At 41.6% G+C, this 17716-nt stretch overlaps 2 protein-coding genes across 2 annotated transcripts in view; both read right to left on the minus strand.

Annotated features, from left to right (window-relative positions):
• Positions 1-435: 435 nt before the first annotated feature.
• Positions 436-12988, minus strand: phaf1 (phagosome assembly factor 1). The gene is made up of 16 exons (XM_037683340.1): positions 12732-12988; positions 12579-12661; positions 9583-9666; positions 9454-9497; positions 9200-9279; positions 9012-9106; positions 7761-7825; positions 7200-7312; positions 6955-7088; positions 6798-6881; positions 3968-4050; positions 3843-3886; positions 3715-3764; positions 2162-2220; positions 1915-1987; positions 436-1153 (listed from the first exon to the last, which is right to left on the minus strand). Exons 1-16 carry the CDS (start codon positions 12793-12795, stop codon positions 1058-1060), a joined length of 1251 nt encoding a protein of 416 aa, XP_037539268.1. The 5' UTR covers positions 12796-12988; the 3' UTR covers positions 436-1057.
• Positions 12989-17073: 4085 nt separating this feature from the next.
• Positions 17074-17716, minus strand: part of cbfb (core-binding factor subunit beta) — a gene marked incomplete at its 5' end in the record, with an annotated part of 40078 nt that continues 39435 nt past the window's right edge. The window contains 1 exon segment of the mRNA XM_037683332.1: positions 17074-17561. Coding sequence (XP_037539260.1) covers positions 17490-17561 — 72 coding nt within the window.

Here is a 17716-nt window from a genome sequence, read left to right on the forward strand (position 1 = left end):
AGGAAGCTTTACAGGAACGCACTAAAGTTGAAAAAACTGAAAACATTTGTGCAGAAAAACAAACGAGCGTCGTCAGAAAACGTCTTTGGCTGCAACATTTGGCAAATAAATTGAGACGGTTTGGAGACGGATGGACGGAAAATCACCAGACGCACGCACACACACACGTGCGCAGACACACACACAAGTCACGTATAAAGGTGTGCGCTAGTGCAAAAGTACAATTGAGGATAATAAAACAGTGATAAGGATGGTTACCATGGTGACACCCATAACGACATGCAGGATTTCATCCCAGATGAAATCAAATGAAACAGGAAGCAGGTGTCAGTTTGTTTGTTTGTTTTGCTGAAACAACAACAACAACAAACGAGTGAAGACGTGAAATGCGTTGAGTCGACTCACTTTGATGAAATGTAAATAAAAACTGTGAGAACAGCAGCACGTCTGGGTTGTTGAGTCTGTGGTTCTGGACCTCACTGGGAGGAGGAGGAGGAGGAGGATGAAGGCGATCATCAGGGAGGATGATTGGGAAAGTTTTGGATCGTAGAGGGCTTTGACTGACTCGGCCCGGTCACTGGTCCGAACAAGTTTCTGTGATCTTAGAAGGTCTGGACAGGTCAGGTTCTTGGTTCGAAACAGGAAGACGGGCGGTACCGGCTGGCCTGGCAGTGTGGAGTCTGATGTGGATTCAGATCTTGGTTTTGTGGGTCCGGTCTCGGCGGCTGTTTTAACGTCGATCCAGGAGGTTTGCATTGAAGGAAATGAAAGGTCTCCGCTCCTTCTCATCCTGGCCAACGGATGGCGCCGGCCTGCGGTCTCCGTGGTTGTGGGTGGACTGTGACCCAGGATTAGTTTGTGGTTCTGGGTGGACTCTGACCCAGGATTAGTCGGCTGGACTCTTAACAGGATACAGAATTTAGAGCACGAAGCTTGACGCTCCAAAAGCACAAAACCCGTTATCAGGTCCGATTCATCTGAGCTGGACAGGTCAACATCTGGCTCTGGGTTACAAACTTCACTCGGGTCAGAACTGGACTGGGTTCTGGAGTCTTGTTCAGTGGGAGCTGGCGCTGGACTCAGGACGGGCCTGACTGGTGGTCCGTGGAGCTCCATAGAGGGTCACTGAGGCTATGTGGTTATTCTGCATCACCTGCAGGAAAAGAGCAGGTCAAAGGTCAGAGGTCAGATATCAGTCACCATAACTTTGTCCATCTAACCAACAAACCACCCAACCAACTATTCATTCATCCAACCTACCAACCAAACATCCATCCATCTATCCAACCAACCATCCAACCATCTATCCATCCATCCAACCAACAAACCATCCATCCATCTATCCAACCAACAAACCATCCATCTATCCATCCATCCAAGCAACAAACCATTCATCCAAGCAACAAACCATTCATCCAACCTACCAACCAAACATCCATCCTTCCCTACATCCATCTATCCAACCATCCATCAAATCATTCAACCATCCATCCTCTTTTCAGTGTAAGATTAAAGGGAACTGGTGCCTCTCTTCAGTAGTCAGTAGATTTCAGGCAGACTAAAACAGTTTTTCTTTGTTTTGTTTTTTTCCCGTCTGTCCTGCATGTTTTAGATTTGCCTTTGCTTCAAGATGCCTGATCCAAAGAAACAAATCATCCCAACAGCCTGTCCTCCATTCCCACAGAAGCCTTGTAACGATCTGCTAATGTGAACCAGGTGGTCTGAAGCAGAAAAGCATCTGAACCATGCAGGACAGAGGGTTCCAACACCCATAATACTGCATATACCTTTAATTTAACGTGGTTTATTTGGTCGTTCAATTAACCAAGAAGCAACAACTTGTTTTTGTTTACAAGTGTGTTGTAATCAGGCCTTTCAGACAAACGAATCACTCTCAGGTGCCGTTTCACAAACCTCAAAAATCATCCTCTGGAGCCCGAAGCAGAAGGTAGAACCAAACGGGTTGGTGTTGTTGGCCGACGAAGACCTGTCGAACACAAACATCTGATGAGGAAACTTATTAGAAAAATATTGGAAACATCTCATTCATTGTATATATCCAGCAATTTGAAGCATTTTTAAGTGTCAACAACATCAGAGGAGCACTGAACTTCAGTAAAGTGATCCAAACTCACTGTTCTGTGCACACCTGTACACTTACCTGTGGAGCACCACGGGTTTTTCCATCGGATGACCCAACAACTCTTGAATCTGATCCCACTGACAAGAGAAACGCACAGAAAACTTAAAGCTATAAAACCCCCCGTAAACCCTGGTTTACACAACAGAAGAACTAAATATTAATAAAAACGGTTGAAGATCAAATAAAACTTTGATTAAACCAGATTCAAAATCACAACAATAAATTAGAACCTAACAGTTTTCCAGTGACAGGACGTTCTGATAAATTAAACGAGTATCGCATGCGGCACATTATACACCCATCAAACTATTTTACAGCAATCCATAGCAATGGCTTGGCAAAAACATTATATAACATTTGAGCTTAATTTGTGACCTTGACCTTAGAGCTGGGGTGATGGAAAGATTATGCAACATGAGGTCTAGTGGTGGTGATCAGCACCTGCAAGTCTGAGGCCATGGTCCTCAGTCAAAAAAGGGTGGACTGTTCTCTCTGGATTGGGAGTGAGGTTCTGCTTCAAGTGGAGGAGTTCATGCATCTCAGAGTTTTGTTCATGAGTGAGGGAAGAATGGAGCGTGAGGTGCAGCTTCTGTGGTATTGTGGACTCCGGTCCGTTGCGGTGAAGAGTTGAGCTGTAAGGAGAAGCTCTCTGTTTACTGGTTGGTCTATGTTCCTATCCTCATCTGTGGTCATGAACTCTGGGTAGAGACTGAACCAGCTCCTGGGTCCAGGAGGTCTAAATGAGTTCTCTCTGCAGGGCAGCTGGACACTCCTTAGAGATAGGGTGAGAAGTTCAGTTTTCCAGAAGAGACTCGAGAGTAGAACCGCTGACCACATCCAGAGTAGCCAGTTGAGGTGGTTCAGACATCTGGTAAGGATGGACCCTGGACGCCTCTATAGGGAGGTGTTCTGGACATGTCCAACTGGGAGGAGACCCCAGGGATGACCCAGGACACTGGAGAATATGTCCCTCAGCTGGTCTGGGGACACCCTGGTATCCTCCCAGAAGAGCTGGAAGCGGTGGCTGTGGACAGAGATGTCTGGACCTCCCTGCTCAAACTGCTGCCCCTGAGACCTGAAGTCCAGAACCAGCAGAAGATAATGGATAGATGTCTAGTGGTGGTACAAATGTATGTTTCATTAAAGTATCTTGAGCAGACCAGAAGTTCTAAGAAAGTTCAAGTATGGAGACTGTACCACAACGCGCCCGTCTTTCAACAGGCGTACGAAAATAATAAAAACTGATTGAAAAGTAGCTTTTCTTAAAGGAAAGCACCTCAAAGTCTCAAACAAAGACACTGTGTGATCTGTCTGAGCTCTGACTCTGTGGTCAGGAGGACTCTCAGCTGCTACCACACCAAATGTAGCTTAATATCTGTAAAAATGACTGAGTTAGAGCCATGTTTGTGTTTTTATTTCCATTTCCAAATAATTCTCAGGCAAATCTTAAACATTTTACTGAAGCTGGTAACATTTGTACAAGTCTTTTAGAATATTTCAGCTATGAACTGCAACTTGTAAATGTTAACATACCAACTAGCCTCACTTAACCCCCCCCGTCACTCTCTCACCTTGCTGTAAGTCGTTAAGATGCAATCCTCAGTTTGAGAATCGGTTCCTTCTGAAGTCAAAAACAAGAAGTTAGAGGAACGTTTGATCCTTCAGTGCTGATGAAACACCAGACAGAAAATGGTCTCACCTTTTTTGATGACAAGTGGAATTTTGAAGTCACATCGATGATATCTGCGATGACGGAAAATAAGTTAAAACTGATAAAAATAAAGAAAATCAGAAACGGCTGGTGAAACAATCAAATGTATTTACATGTTGAAGTTGTAATGCCCGGGGTAGTTCGTATGGAGGACAAACTTCTTCACCAGGTGAGTGGTTGAGTCGAACAGAACGTCCTGAAAAACAGGACAGGCCGATCATCAAAACCGTCTGAGCAGCAGGCGTCCTCTCTGCTCTGAGATGAAGGTAACTCCAACATGGAGTGCTTTGATTAGACGTCAACATTTGCACCAGTTCAGCAGCTTGTTTCCTTTAACCATGACATCTTATAAGGTCTTAGAAATTGTATACCTGGATTATTGAGCATGGACTTTGCTGTCTTAGAAATTGGTTTCTCAGATCACACCATTGGCTGATTCTCTAACTATCTTTCAGATAGGAGGCAATGTTTTCAAGATAATGGTATTTCCTCCAGTTATTTAACAGTCAACAATGGTGTACCACAAGGCTCAGTCTTAGGACCCACCCTCTTTACAATCTACATAGGTAATGTAGGGCAGAGCATCCCTGATGCATCCTTACATTTCTATGCCAATGACACAGTCGTTTATTGTCGAGTTAAAACAGTTGCTAAGACTTTCCAGCTTTTGCAATCCGCTTTCGACATCATCCAATCATTTCTTCCACCTCAAGCTTGTCCTAAACACCAACAAAACCAAAGGAATGCTTTTTTCAAACAGGAAGTCGGTCCTAGCAGTTGTTCCTTTGATTTTATCCTTGAACGGTGTCCCTATTGAGTTTGTCGATTCCTACAAAAATCGGGGTATCTTGGTCGATTTGCATCTTTCTTTTAAGCTTCACGTGGAAAACTTGGTAAAGACACTGAAAGTTAAATTGGGTTTCATTTTCAGAAACAGATCCTGTCGAACTCTGAATGCTAGGAAACACCTTGTAACTGCAACTTTCCTTCCCTCCATTGACTACAGTGACATTATTTACATGAACGCTCCTACAAGAACCCTGCAGATGTTGGATGCTGTCTATCATGGTGCACTAAGATTCATAACTGGCTGTAACTACCGTACCCATCACTGCACCCTGTAGTCACTGATTAACTGGTCATCAGTAACTTCACTCAGACTCTCACTGGTACATTTTCATCTTTAAATCACTTCTTGGTCTGCTGCCTTCATACATCTCCTCCTACATGTCACTGTGTGAGTGCAGCTACAACGTGCGCTCTCAGGACATTACATGCAGTGTTCCCTCAGTGAGGACTGAACTATGGAAAAGGGTCTTCTCCTACTCCGCTCCTGTTTCCTGGAATATCTTGCAAAAAGATCTGAAGCTCTCAACCTTGACCTCTCCAAGTGGCTTCAAACATCTGCCAAGTTCCTGGCAAAAACCAATGCAGACATGTTCCTGTTTTTAGTTTTCTACACCAACTTATATTCTAGCTGTTTAAAAAAAAAAAAAAACATTTATTTTAAATACCATTTTATTTTCACTTGTTATTCTCAATTTGGGGACAGCACGGTGGCGCAACTGGTAGAGCTGCTGCCTCTCAGCAAGCAGGTCCTTGGTTCAAACCCCGGTCCAGGGGCCTTTCTGGGTGGAGTTTGCATGTTCTCTCCGTGCATGCGTGGGTTTTCTCCGGGTACTCCGGTTTCCTCCCACAGACCAAAAACATGCATGTTAGGCTGATTGGTAACTCTAAATTGTCCCTAGGTGTGAGTGGGAGAGTGAATGGTTGTTTGTCTCGTTTGTCTCTATGTGGCCCTGTGATGGACTTGCGACCTGTCCAGGGTGTACCCCGCCCCTCGCACAGTGATTGCTGGACATGGGCACCAGCGACCACCGTGACCCAAAATGGAATAAGCGGGTAAAGATAATGGATGGATGGATTCTCAATTTGTACGCATCCTTTAAGATTGTCTACTGTTGTCATCATTCTTTGTTAAAATCAGGTCTCTCTTGTAAAGGAGTTCCCGAGGCTCAATGGGATTAACCTGTACAAATAAAGGTTGAATGAATGAAAAATCCATAACGCTCCCAGGAAGATGGTGACCCACAAAAGTCACAGAATAAACGTTTTATGTCACAATCCAAACAGAGCCAGTCCCAAAATCGAGCCAAATAAAATGTTCAATCCATTTGGAACAAATGGAAAGCTCTTCCAAATCTCTAGATCTGTGGTTCTCAAACTGTGGACCAAGAACCACTGGTACTCATGGGTCAGAATATAAAATGAGGGATGCAGAGAAACAGTCTGGTGCACTGCAGGGGTCTGCAACCTACGGCTCTGGGGCCACATGTGGCTCTTTGGTCCCTCTGTAGTGGTTCTCTGTAGCTTTGAACAAAAACAACATAGAAACACGCATTAGGCCGATGACCCCCATCTCTGAGGGACTTGAAGAGTGAGTGTTTGTACGTTTTAGAGATGAGCGTCTTTCTGAACTAGAAGTGAACAGAGAATTAAGTAAACCTTAATGTTTTTGGTGCAAGATATTCAAGTGGGGACCGCGCGCTTGTGTGTGTATGCATAGTGACAGCCATCTTGGATCTTGACGTGGCAATCCAACTTTTGATGGTGGCATTTCTTACGCCTAGATGCAACCTCGTACCAAAATGGAAGTCAGTATCTAACTTACATTTCAAGTTATGTCACAAGACGAACTAACAGCAAGTATTTCAAAGTCCTTTCTTCGCTACGTGAAGGGGGATAATAATCCCAACAGAAAAGGCTGGTTTTACGCAATGTGTGGATAAAACGTCTGCAGCAGAATGTTACTAATAATTCAAGGAGCACAACATATTGATCTGTCTTTCTCTGAAATTCAACAGAAAATTCAACATTTGAACACGTTTAAATGAAGCTTCTGAAGGGACAAGTTCTGAACACGTGTTACAGACACACACGTACCACTCCAAGGGTGAAGTAGTTGAAGAAGTAGTCGTTACATTTGGAGGGCACCTGCTTGTGAGGTGACGGAGAGTGGATCTTCATCTGAAACACACCATCACAGACTTTTAGTTATTTTTCCTTTAAGCTGGTAAACGTGTGAAGAAAGAGCTCCTGCCTTGTCCTCGGACTTATAGAAGACTTTATGTGGCGAGCCCAGAGAACCCAGAACATCCTGACAGGAATCTCCGAAGAAGATGCTCCTCTCCAGATACCGGACTTTAGCATCTGCCATCACACCTGGACCACAACCTGCAGACGCAAGAACAGCGAGTAAAGAACTGAAACAGAGGAAAGGAAATGGCTTGTGACGAAACCACCCCACCGGAGTGGAAAACTAAAAGTCACGTAAAGGTGTGGTACCTGCAACGATGAGGCGGAGTTTAAGCCCCAGAGGGCCCGCTCCGTCTCTCAGGACATCCACGCACTCTGCAAAGATGTTCCCGAAGAAACAAGCCAGCGGCATCGCAGGAGCTCTGAGGACACAGAGAAAAGCAGATTTACGTATTTTTATTTGTTTTTGTTTTTATTCTGGCAGCACCGTGGCTCAGTTGGTAGAGCTGTTGCCTCTCAGTGAGAAAGTCGTTGGTTCAAATCCCGGTCCGGGACCTTTCTGGGTGGTTAGCATGTTCTGTCCGTGCATGCGTGGGTTTTCTCCAACAGACTAAAAACATGCATGTTAGGCTGATTGGTAACTCTAAATTGTTCCTAGGTGTGAGTGAGAGTGAATGGTTGTCTCGTTTGTCTCTATGTGTCCCTGTGATGGACTGGAGACATGTCCAGGGTGTCCCCCGCCTCTTGCAGAGTGATAGCTGAACATGGGCACCAGTGACCACCGCGACCCAAAAAGGAAGAAGCGGGTGAAGATGATGGATGGCTTTTATTCTTTATATGTGTCCGTTTGTCATGGAGATGATTAAAGACCTTGTTTCCTGCAGGTTGTTCCCAGTGTAGATGTGCATCCTTCTGACCATGGCTCCATGTGGAATCTGCAGAATGAGAAATGAGAAAACTGAGCATTTATTTCCGTAAAAGCCATTTTGTCCTCAAAACCTCAAAGATGCAGAAGTTCACTCTTTGAAGGATTTATAGAGGACGAGGCTCCAATACGTCGATGCATCTCCCGCTCCATCGTACCGTCACTCGGGAACAAGACGCCCAGATACCTGAACTCCTCCACCTGAAGCACAGACTCCCCTTTAACCGGGAGGGGACATTCCATCTGTTCTGTGCTCTTTATTGAACATGGGAGCAGCTTCTCTGAGCTTACGCCTGAGTAAACACAAGGGCCACTCCATCTGGAGACGAACAGTCGACTCGCGGTCACGTTAGTTGTCTCACGCATTTCAAACGGCGCAGAGCTCCTGGGAAGCCCCGCCCCCTGCAGTAAACATCACCGTGGGTTTCTTCCTGTCAGTCTCCACTCTGTCCCTGCAGCCGTTTGGCCATAAATCTGTCATGAAGAGAGCACCACACTTTTCAGCAGACAGACTCCTCCGTGCACGATGTGTGCACGACCTTCATCCAGGACGTTTTGAACTTTTGACTAATTTAGTGTTTGAAGAGTGATACAGCTGAATGACCGAGCTCTTTTCCACAGGACGAACACGCCCACAAGTTTCTGGCCAAGCACACAATACTTGGCTCGTGAGAAAAAGTTCAGCCTGGGCCTTGTGTTGAGAAGGGGCGGAGCTACTCTGAGAACAAAATGATGTGATTTTTGTCACACAGCTACGTCAATGAGAGACGATTTCGCCACTTCAAATGGAGTTTGCAGGGTCCTTTGGTGTTGTACAACGTGACAGAAACACTTTGGATTTATAAATGTGGATTTTTATTTAAAAAAATAAAGAAATAAAGTCTGAACACAAAATGATCAGATTTTTTTTCTTCTTAAATACTTGGGAAACATTAAAATCAACGTCCAAACTTTTCCCCAAATTTACGAGTTATTCCTTTACTTTAGATATAAACATAAATTAGTGTAATTTTATGTTCTTACTGCAGATTAATGACAAAAATTCCATGAAGGCGTAAAATATTCCAACGTAAATCACAATTCAACTGAAGACTTGGAGCCACATGCATCTGGTGAACCCCTTCAAACCAGAATGTTGGAGGAAACAGACCAGCTCTCCAAGAGCCTGAAAAGCGACCCAGCCCAAACCTCCTCACCTCGTATTTGGGAGCTTCGTTCCACGAGTCCAGCTGGAAGGAGAAGGACAGTCCTCGAAAGTTGAGGTGGAACAGCTGCTCTGCGGGGTTGTAAACTGGATGGAGGCGCAGAAATAAAAACACCCAGTGAGATCATAGAAATCTGAACACGAGACGATATGAGGAGCGGTGAAGACTTTTTAAAGTACCTCCAGGGTGCGTGGCTCCAAATGACTGGTCTATCTGCTCTATTGTGGGGGCGATGGCCTGAGAGTTGAAATGGACTCCACTGAAAAGACAAACGCAGCGAGTTATGTCCGTTAACGTTCAATCAGGCTACAGTAAACACACCAACGCAGGCAGATTCAGGTAACGAGCAGCTGTGGGTCCATCAGTGTTCAGTGCATTAAGATGGCTGCTTTAATGTCTGTCAGGTTTGTATCATCTTCGTCTTTTAACTCACCAGTATTTCAACTTGACTTTGCTCAGATCGTACACTTCGATCACCTGTCACACATGAAAACAATAATCAAAATAAGGACCAAGCATCGTCGCTGCTTCTGGAGGCCGCCGTCTCTGCCAGAAGTGTCACCTTGAGTCTCTGGTTGGTGGCATCAAACAGCAGTTTAATCCCATCCTGAGTCAGGTTCAGTATGAGGTCATGGCTGAGCGGCGTCTGGAGAGAAAATGAGGGAAACCGTTCTCACATGCAGAGCTCAGATCAGACCAAAACCCGAGTCAGGAGGTTTCAGAAACATCTTCAACATTTTCACTGTTATGGACCCTGAAGGCTACAGTTATAGGATGAAGCTTTCTTTGGATTAGTCAGCTCAAGAAAAACAAGCTCTAAAGCAAAATTCATTTAAGAGGGTTGTGAAGAATCTGGACATGAGAAAAATGTAAAAGTCGACAAATTAGCAGAATATTGCACATTTACAAGCTGCAGCATTTAAAATAAACCAACTAGGCAACAAATTTAGAGTAAAATAAAATAAACGGTAAGTTTCAAAACTGTTAATCCTTCTTCGTAGTAATCTTCCTCTTGTTGCCTACAAACCTGGAACTTTATCCATATTTTTATTTGATTAAAATCAACAACTCTTTAAAATATTCCAGATTAATTAAGTTAAATATAAAAATAAATGGTTGTGAAAAATTTTAAATAAAAAAAAAAACTGCAAAGTGGTGCATGCATATATGTATATTCAGACTCTTCGCTTTGAAGCCCCAACCATCACAACATTCAGTGCAACACTTTTAAATAGTAAGGGTTACAATCAAGAGGCATCATGAAGACCAAGGACCTCTCTACACAGGTTAGATACAAAGATGTTGAGAACAGATCAGGGCTGGGTTCTAGAAAATATTCCAGAACTCTGAACAACCCACGGAGCTCCAATAAATCTGTTATTAGAAAATGGAACGATGATGCCAACACAGCGAAGCTGCCAAGAAGGAGTCCGTCCATCAAAACTCATGGATCAGGTAAGGAGGACATTAATCAGAGAAGCATCCAGGAGGACAAAGAGACCCCAGATAGATCTCATGGTGGTCTCATTTGTGCATAGGACCACTAGAAGCTGGAATTAACTTGTTTCTGATAATTTCAGCTTGTTATGCTCTTTTCAGGTTATTTCTGATAGTTTCAGCTATTTCATCTACTATTTAGCCATTTTTGTGCAAAGTTTTGCTTTTTCAGCTAATTCCACTTTTTTTTCCAGCTCATTTCAGCAATTTCCACTTCTGGTTGTTTACGCTTCTCGATGCCTTTTCAGCAACTTTTTGTTGTTGTTTTGGCTAATTTCAGCTTTTTAAGCAAATTTCCTTGTTTTTGTGCTAATTTCTGCTTATTTAAAACTAATTCAGCAAATGTGTTCTTTCTACTTTCTTATGCTAATTTAGACTTGTTCTTCCATTTCAGCTGTTTTTTATAGCTAATTTCAGCTGTTTTTCAGCACGTTCTTCAGTAATAAGCATTCATACTGCATTTTCGCAGGAAATGCCAATTTATTTAGTTCAAACTAATCTTAGAATGTTGTTTTTAATAAATGTTATTAGTTTTATCCTTATTGTTGCTCAGTTGATCCAAGTCCTCTCTGTGTGTAGGCACAAACTATTTCAATGTAAATTTTCTGAGGTTGTGGGCTTTCAATACGCAGATGTAAATTCCAGAAAAAATTCTGGGGGCGGCTGTGGCTGAGTGGTTAGAGCAGTCGTCCTCCAATAGGAGAGTTGGGGGTTTGATTCCACCAGAAGTCACATGCTGAAGTGTCCCTGGGCAAGACGCTGAACCCCTCATTGCCTCCGATGTGTCCCATCAGTGAATGACTGTGATAAAGCGCTGATTAGTCTTTTGTATAGATCTAGTAGAGCGCTGTATGAATGGGTAAATGAGGCACAGATTGTGTTGTAAAGTGCTTTGAGTATCTTGATAAGATAGAAAGGTGCTATATAATCCATACAGTAGGACAGTGAGCCAGTTAAAGGTTCTCGAACGGTCCAGTGACAGTCAACATTTGTATGAAGTGTAATGCATTTATTACTACTCAATTGGTACTCGGATTTAGCAAGTACACAAATGTAAGTACTTGTACTCAATAAAAATAAAAAAGTATCTGTGCACTACATTAGTGCACTTTAGCTTCAGCAGAAGTCGTGGCACAAGAACCTGTTTGCTTTCCTGCAAACGCACATTTGAGCTCGACAACATACAGGCCAACAAGTTTGCATACAGGACACATCACATTCCTGATCATTACCAACACTCCAGATGTTGGTAATTCAACACAACATCTGGTCAACGAGGTTCACCTCGGTTAGAGTTAATACTCAGAACGAACTGATCGTTTATTAAAAAAGCTCACAGAACCAACTCTGAGTTTTGATTTAATTTGAAGGTTCAAGATCCAGGGCGGCACAGTGTCTCAGTTGGTAGAGCTGTTGCCTCTCTGTGAGATGGTCATCAGAATACACCTGGACCCGTCATTCTACGTTTGTCTGTTTCTACTTCCTGCCCTATCAAGCCCCAGCCGCTCAAAGCAGATGGCAGCTTGTTCTAAGCCTGGTTCTGCTGGAGGTTTCTTCCTGTTAAAAGGAGTTTTTCCTTTCCACTGTCTCCTTTGTGTTTGCTCAGGATTGAAAAGTGCAATGAAGTGAAGGTTCAACACAACCTGCTGCTTCCTTAGATAGAGAACTTTTACTAATGACATTTTTATGTATGTGAATGTTTTTGTACAGCGTGCACCGAGACTTCTGTTGTGACTTGGAGCTATAGAAATAATCTGAATCGTTCCCTCGTGGCTCCTAAACTTTGAAACAATCTAATGTCTAATTTTATTGAGGCTTCTTCACTTCCTGTTAAAACACATTTATTCTCACTGCAGATTTTAATCTTTTACAGATACAATGTTCACTGTTTACTTCTATTTGAGACATTTTCCAAACTTACCGGTGTTTTGTTGTTGTTTGCACCTTTGCTTTTTATATTGTTGTTGCGCAGCTCTTTATTTTAAACTATTTATAAATGTGCTTCATGAAGAAATTGGCATGTGTGGCGCAAACAGGCCTTAAATGTTTTTGTTGATGTACCTGTTCGCTGTATAGCACCTGGACATTTTTGATGATGCGGCAGTGTTTCTGGAGGATAGAGACGGCCTGGGAAAAGGGCATCCCTAAAAAACAAACAAAAAGTCAAACACATCTGACATCATCGGATTCAAAAGGTGATTATTTGACCCTCACCTAAGGCAAATTCCCATTGTTCATTTCCAAGTGATCTCTCAGGCACCACCTCCAGATCCAGCATTGGCAGTGATGGGGGGGCGGCTCGGCTCACCTCGAGACACGATGGGACCCTGTCTGCCTGCTGGCTCTCCCTGACCTCTGCTCACCTGTTCAGGTGGCTTTCATCAGATCATATCAGCTTGTTTGTTCTAAAACTGTCAGGCTCATGAGCCTTGTTTGGAAGGTAAACTTCTTTATTTCATGTCCTTGCTGTTGAAACGGCACCAAACGGAGCGTTATGAAGTGGGTTAAATATTTAGAAGAGCTCCAACCTGAAGTCAAACACAGGCTTGTTAATCTAAGGGACACAGCACAGCAGGACAGCTGGAACGCAAACAAATTACGCAATCCTGTCAGCAAACACAACATACAAGGCCAGCTGTTAATCGATCAAAAATATTCGTTTTTGTGCTTCTAAAAAAAAAACAAACAAACACCTGAATGAGCAGATAAGTGGCGAGAATATCAATAAAGAACTTGATCAGGAGCAACAAACACTATGCTAATTTTATAACACGTGACATTAAACACATTAAAATCGGAGGTAAACATTATCCCATGAACCTGAACTCTTTGTGTTTTATTTGTCACAGTCAGCGGTTCGGAAAGCTTCAAATCTTTTGTTTTATTTGCGATGTGACGAGAAGCTAACGGTAGCTAACTAGTTAGCTGCTCCGTTTGTTGTGCTGGTGATCAAATAAAATGTAAATAAAAGACATTTGTAAAAGCCTTAACTCAAGCCAGAGGAAATTACTATCGCAACCAACACCGGCCCGACTTAATTAGGCGAGAAGACGCCTTCGGTGCTGTTGGTGAGTTTCTTCTCCGGCTGCTCTCTCTGTCTGCGGGGCTAAACTAGCCGAGACGCAGCTCGTTCTCCCGTCACGAAACGCGTCCCTCCTCCCGGTAAAACTTCGGCCAGGTCCGCTCCCCGGCCGTTAACGGGTCTCCGAAGTCCAGAGGCGACAAGAAGAGCAAAGCGAAGTCCGAGCAGGAGCAACGGGAACTTCGCATAACAACAACAGCAGCAGCAACTCCTACAAGACCAGTGGGATCAGCTGATAGTTTTACTTCCTGTCTGCCGAGCACGTCGGCGCCGACGTCATGACGTCACACGACACGTCGGATACGTTTGGTTTATGAAATGGCATTTATTTTGAAAGTACGGTAATAAATAAATAAATAAATAAATAAATAAATAGAATAGAAATATGGAACCATTTTTAATTTAACACAAACCTTATGTGATAAATAATAAAGTATCAAAATATCTTGTTTAAATTTGTGTTGTTTCATATTTTTTAATACAATCATTAAAAATGTTATTTAAACATAAGTTTTATATTCATTATTAAAAGAAATATGATCAAACGTAATTGCAAATGTATGTATTTATTTTCTTATTTAATCCCATGTGCTTTTAACGTTGTACTTATTTGGAATATAAAAATTAATAAACAAATACTGAAAATATCTATCTATCATCCATCCATCCATCCATCCATAAAATATGTGCAAAATGTATAAATACAAATAAAACTAATTAGATTTATTGGGTTTATTATACTGGTGACAGTAAATATATCCTATCTAAACATATTACAACACAATTTTTTCCTTATTTTGGTCTGATTATGATTGCAGAAGTTTGCTTCTTTTAATCTTATGATTTGTTTTTATTAGGTCTTGATAATAATTATCTTCCTAATTTTTCTTGAAGGTGTTGCTGCTTTAAAATTTTATGTGTCCTTCCAGTTCATGTGACATTGTTCAGCATTTTTAACGTTTTCTTTTTAATGTCATCCATAAACTAATAGTGCAAGTGTGAAAAACAAGACTACACCTCTTTACTCTTCAACAAACTTTGATTAAAGCTTATCATTCAAATCTGTTTCACATTATTTAGGCAAAAATATTTATCTCAGTGTTTGGATGTTCTACTTTTCCAGCAAGAGGAAGATTTCTGCTTCATTCTGCTCCTCCTCGTCTCAGTAGCTCCAGTTTTAGGAAGATCTTATTGGACTATTATAATAGTTTAAATTCGCAGCTTCTTGCATGCTGTTGGAAATCCTACGCTCTAAAGAGGTGACATGATGTGAAGGTGATGTGCTTGGTGAAAAAAAACAGACTTAGAGACCTTGATACACATTTATTATGACAAACATTTGACATTTTAAAATGAATTTCTCTCATGTCAAACTTCTCTGCGAGGACACAAAGACACAAAAAAGAGACACTTGGCACAAGCTACAAAACACGAGCGGTTTAATGTATAAATAACTTAAACAAAAGAGGTTATTGTGAAAATTACAGAAGATGTTTGTAGTTTCTGGCTTGCCTTAATGCCTGCATTAAGCAAATGAAGGATGGATTCGAGTTTCTGAGTTTAAACTTAAAGTTTTACTCCAAAAAGATTAATTTAGACTTTTAGTTGAGGCACATTTCCTAGGTTTAGATACAAATCACTGCTCGTAAATCTTTTTTTGGTGCTCACTTTCATCAAATAACTCTTTCAATCAATCTAATCTGATATTTTAATTGGGTTCTTCTAATCCCCATCGATGCAAACTGACACAGAACCCAACAGAACTCAGAAAACACAAGCCCGTCTCTCATCACGCTGCAGACTGTCTGCAGATTCTCACGTTTGTGGGACAGAAATCAAAGTTCTGACCAAAGTTAGTCAATTTATGTGCTATAATTCAATATTTTTATGTCATAAGAAACATTTTGTTTGCATTTTGAGCCCTGAATCGATGACATGGCTGCGGTTAAATGACAGAAATTAAAAAACCTAGTTTGATAAAAAACTAAACACTTTAGATTCATCAAATTCTTTCAAGATTAAATGATGTCAACTTTTTTTTTATCTTAATGCAAAGTTTTGTCATTTTTCAGTTTGAATTTTATCCAAAGCTTTTTTTATCAAACGTGGAGAGCAACATGCAAGAAAAACCATCAATTCCTGATAAATCAGACTTGGAACAAAAAGAATGAACAAAAAGTTTTTGTTGTTGTTTTGTAAAAAAAACAAAAAACGCTGAATGCACTAAAATAACAACTAGAAAACAAAAAGCTTTTAGCTGCAAGATATAAACATTGAATATAGGAGTTGAGTCAATCCACATTCTGGTGGAAACATTAAAATAATGTGAATAAAAGAGCAGAGAAAAATAAAAGATGTCCTCAAACCTCCCAAAAGTCTGTTGTCGTTTGGGTATTTTAGCTGAAATTTACATGAAATGACCTTCGGCTACAACTTTCTAACAGAGCTGAAAACACCCCAAACAAAACAGAAATGAGAAAAATGTCAAAAGTAAACATCACGACTTTCACACAAACAAACAAACAAAAATAATACAAATGTCTCGTTACACTCGAGATGTAACAGGAGCGGGACTGGATTCATGTTTTCACAGCCCTGGAAGGATGACGAACGTCTGAGAGACTGAGGGGTCGGGTTCTGATAATTAACCCAATTATTTATAGAAATGGTCCAAATCTTTGAGTTTATGATCAGGAAAAACTGTGAGCCCCCCCAAAAATGATCTTTTTTTTTTTTTGCTTAAATTAAAAAGTACAAAAAAAGTTCAGAAAGTTTAGAAATAAGACTTTTTTTTTGAGAGAGAAGCTGCTCTTAGAAAATTCAAATTTTCGAAACAACATAAGTTTCAGAGGACGTTGTATTATGGCATCACCAAAACTTGATTTAAAATGGCTGCCACCAGTAACTAACCCTAGCAAGCAAAAAAAACATGTCTCTAACTTAGTCAGTTTTACAGATATTGAACTAAAATATGGGATGGTAGTAGAGAGTCATCCCCAAAACACTATCTGAGTGCTAACAGATCTTTGTTTAAACCTTCGATGCGGCGAGCGATACGAATGTTCAAGACTTTCACTTTGTTTTAAAATTTTTGTTGAGCGCTATTAATGAGGACCGGAGCATTTTTGGGGGCTCGTCCGGGATTCTCAGGAAGACGCAGGATAAATGTTTTGGTGATTTTTCAGGACAAATGTACACAACCGTGCATCAGGGACATACAGACAGTTTGTTTTTGTTGTTATATTTTAGATAAGAGTCAAAATGTTGAAATGGTGTTTGAAGCAAACCCTGCTGCGCTCACGAACCCAACTGTTTTAAAACTAGTTTATTATTATTTTAATTATTATCATTCTAAGAAGAGTCTTTAGTTTCCTTCAAACTCAAACTTTAAAGTGAACTTTGGTCTCAGAAAACAGCAGGTCTGAAGACGAACGTTTCGTTCAGGCGTGTCAGCAAACATGACGTGTTGCCACATTAAAAAACTTTTATTTGTCGAACGGTCAACACTTCACTTTGATTCACGCTCTGCTGCTAAAAGCCCCAACCGTGACCCCGAGGCACAAAAACCTCCTCTGCTCCTCGTCATGGATCCTATCAACAGAAAGATGCTTTTTTTTTTTGGAAGCTAGTTTTAAATCTTTGATAATTTTCACTTTAAGTTCTTTGGTGTTTTGTTTTTTTCTCAAATGCTATTCACGTTAATTCAGTCAGTTCAAATAGATTTTTTTTTCTTTATAATGAAAATGTGGGAAAAATATTTGGCATGTAGAAAAACAAAAGTTTCAAAAAAGAGCTAAAGAATACAACTGTGGTTTTAATGCAGGTTGCTGCTTTTAAAAGATGAGTGTTGAAGAGAAGCAGACGGTTCGCCTCGTTTGTCCTCCTCGTCTTCAGCGCATCTTGTGCTCCACGTCAGCGTTGGCCATGTTTGAGCCAGGGCTGGGGTCCTGCTGTCGTCTGGACTGGGGAGAGACGGGGCAGAGGGAGGACAGAGGGAGAGAGGAGGGAGGGAGGAGGGAGAGAGGAGGGTGGAGGGAGTGATAAAAGGAGGGAGGAGAGGTGAAAGGGAGGATGAAAGGAGGGAGGAGTTGAGGGAGGGAGGATGGAGGAAGGATGG

This window comes from Nematolebias whitei, chromosome 10, assembly GCF_014905685.2.
Source record: "Nematolebias whitei isolate Nwh7 chromosome 10, NemWhi1, whole genome shotgun sequence".
NCBI classification, from domain to species: domain Eukaryota; kingdom Metazoa; phylum Chordata; class Actinopteri; order Cyprinodontiformes; family Rivulidae; genus Nematolebias; species Nematolebias whitei.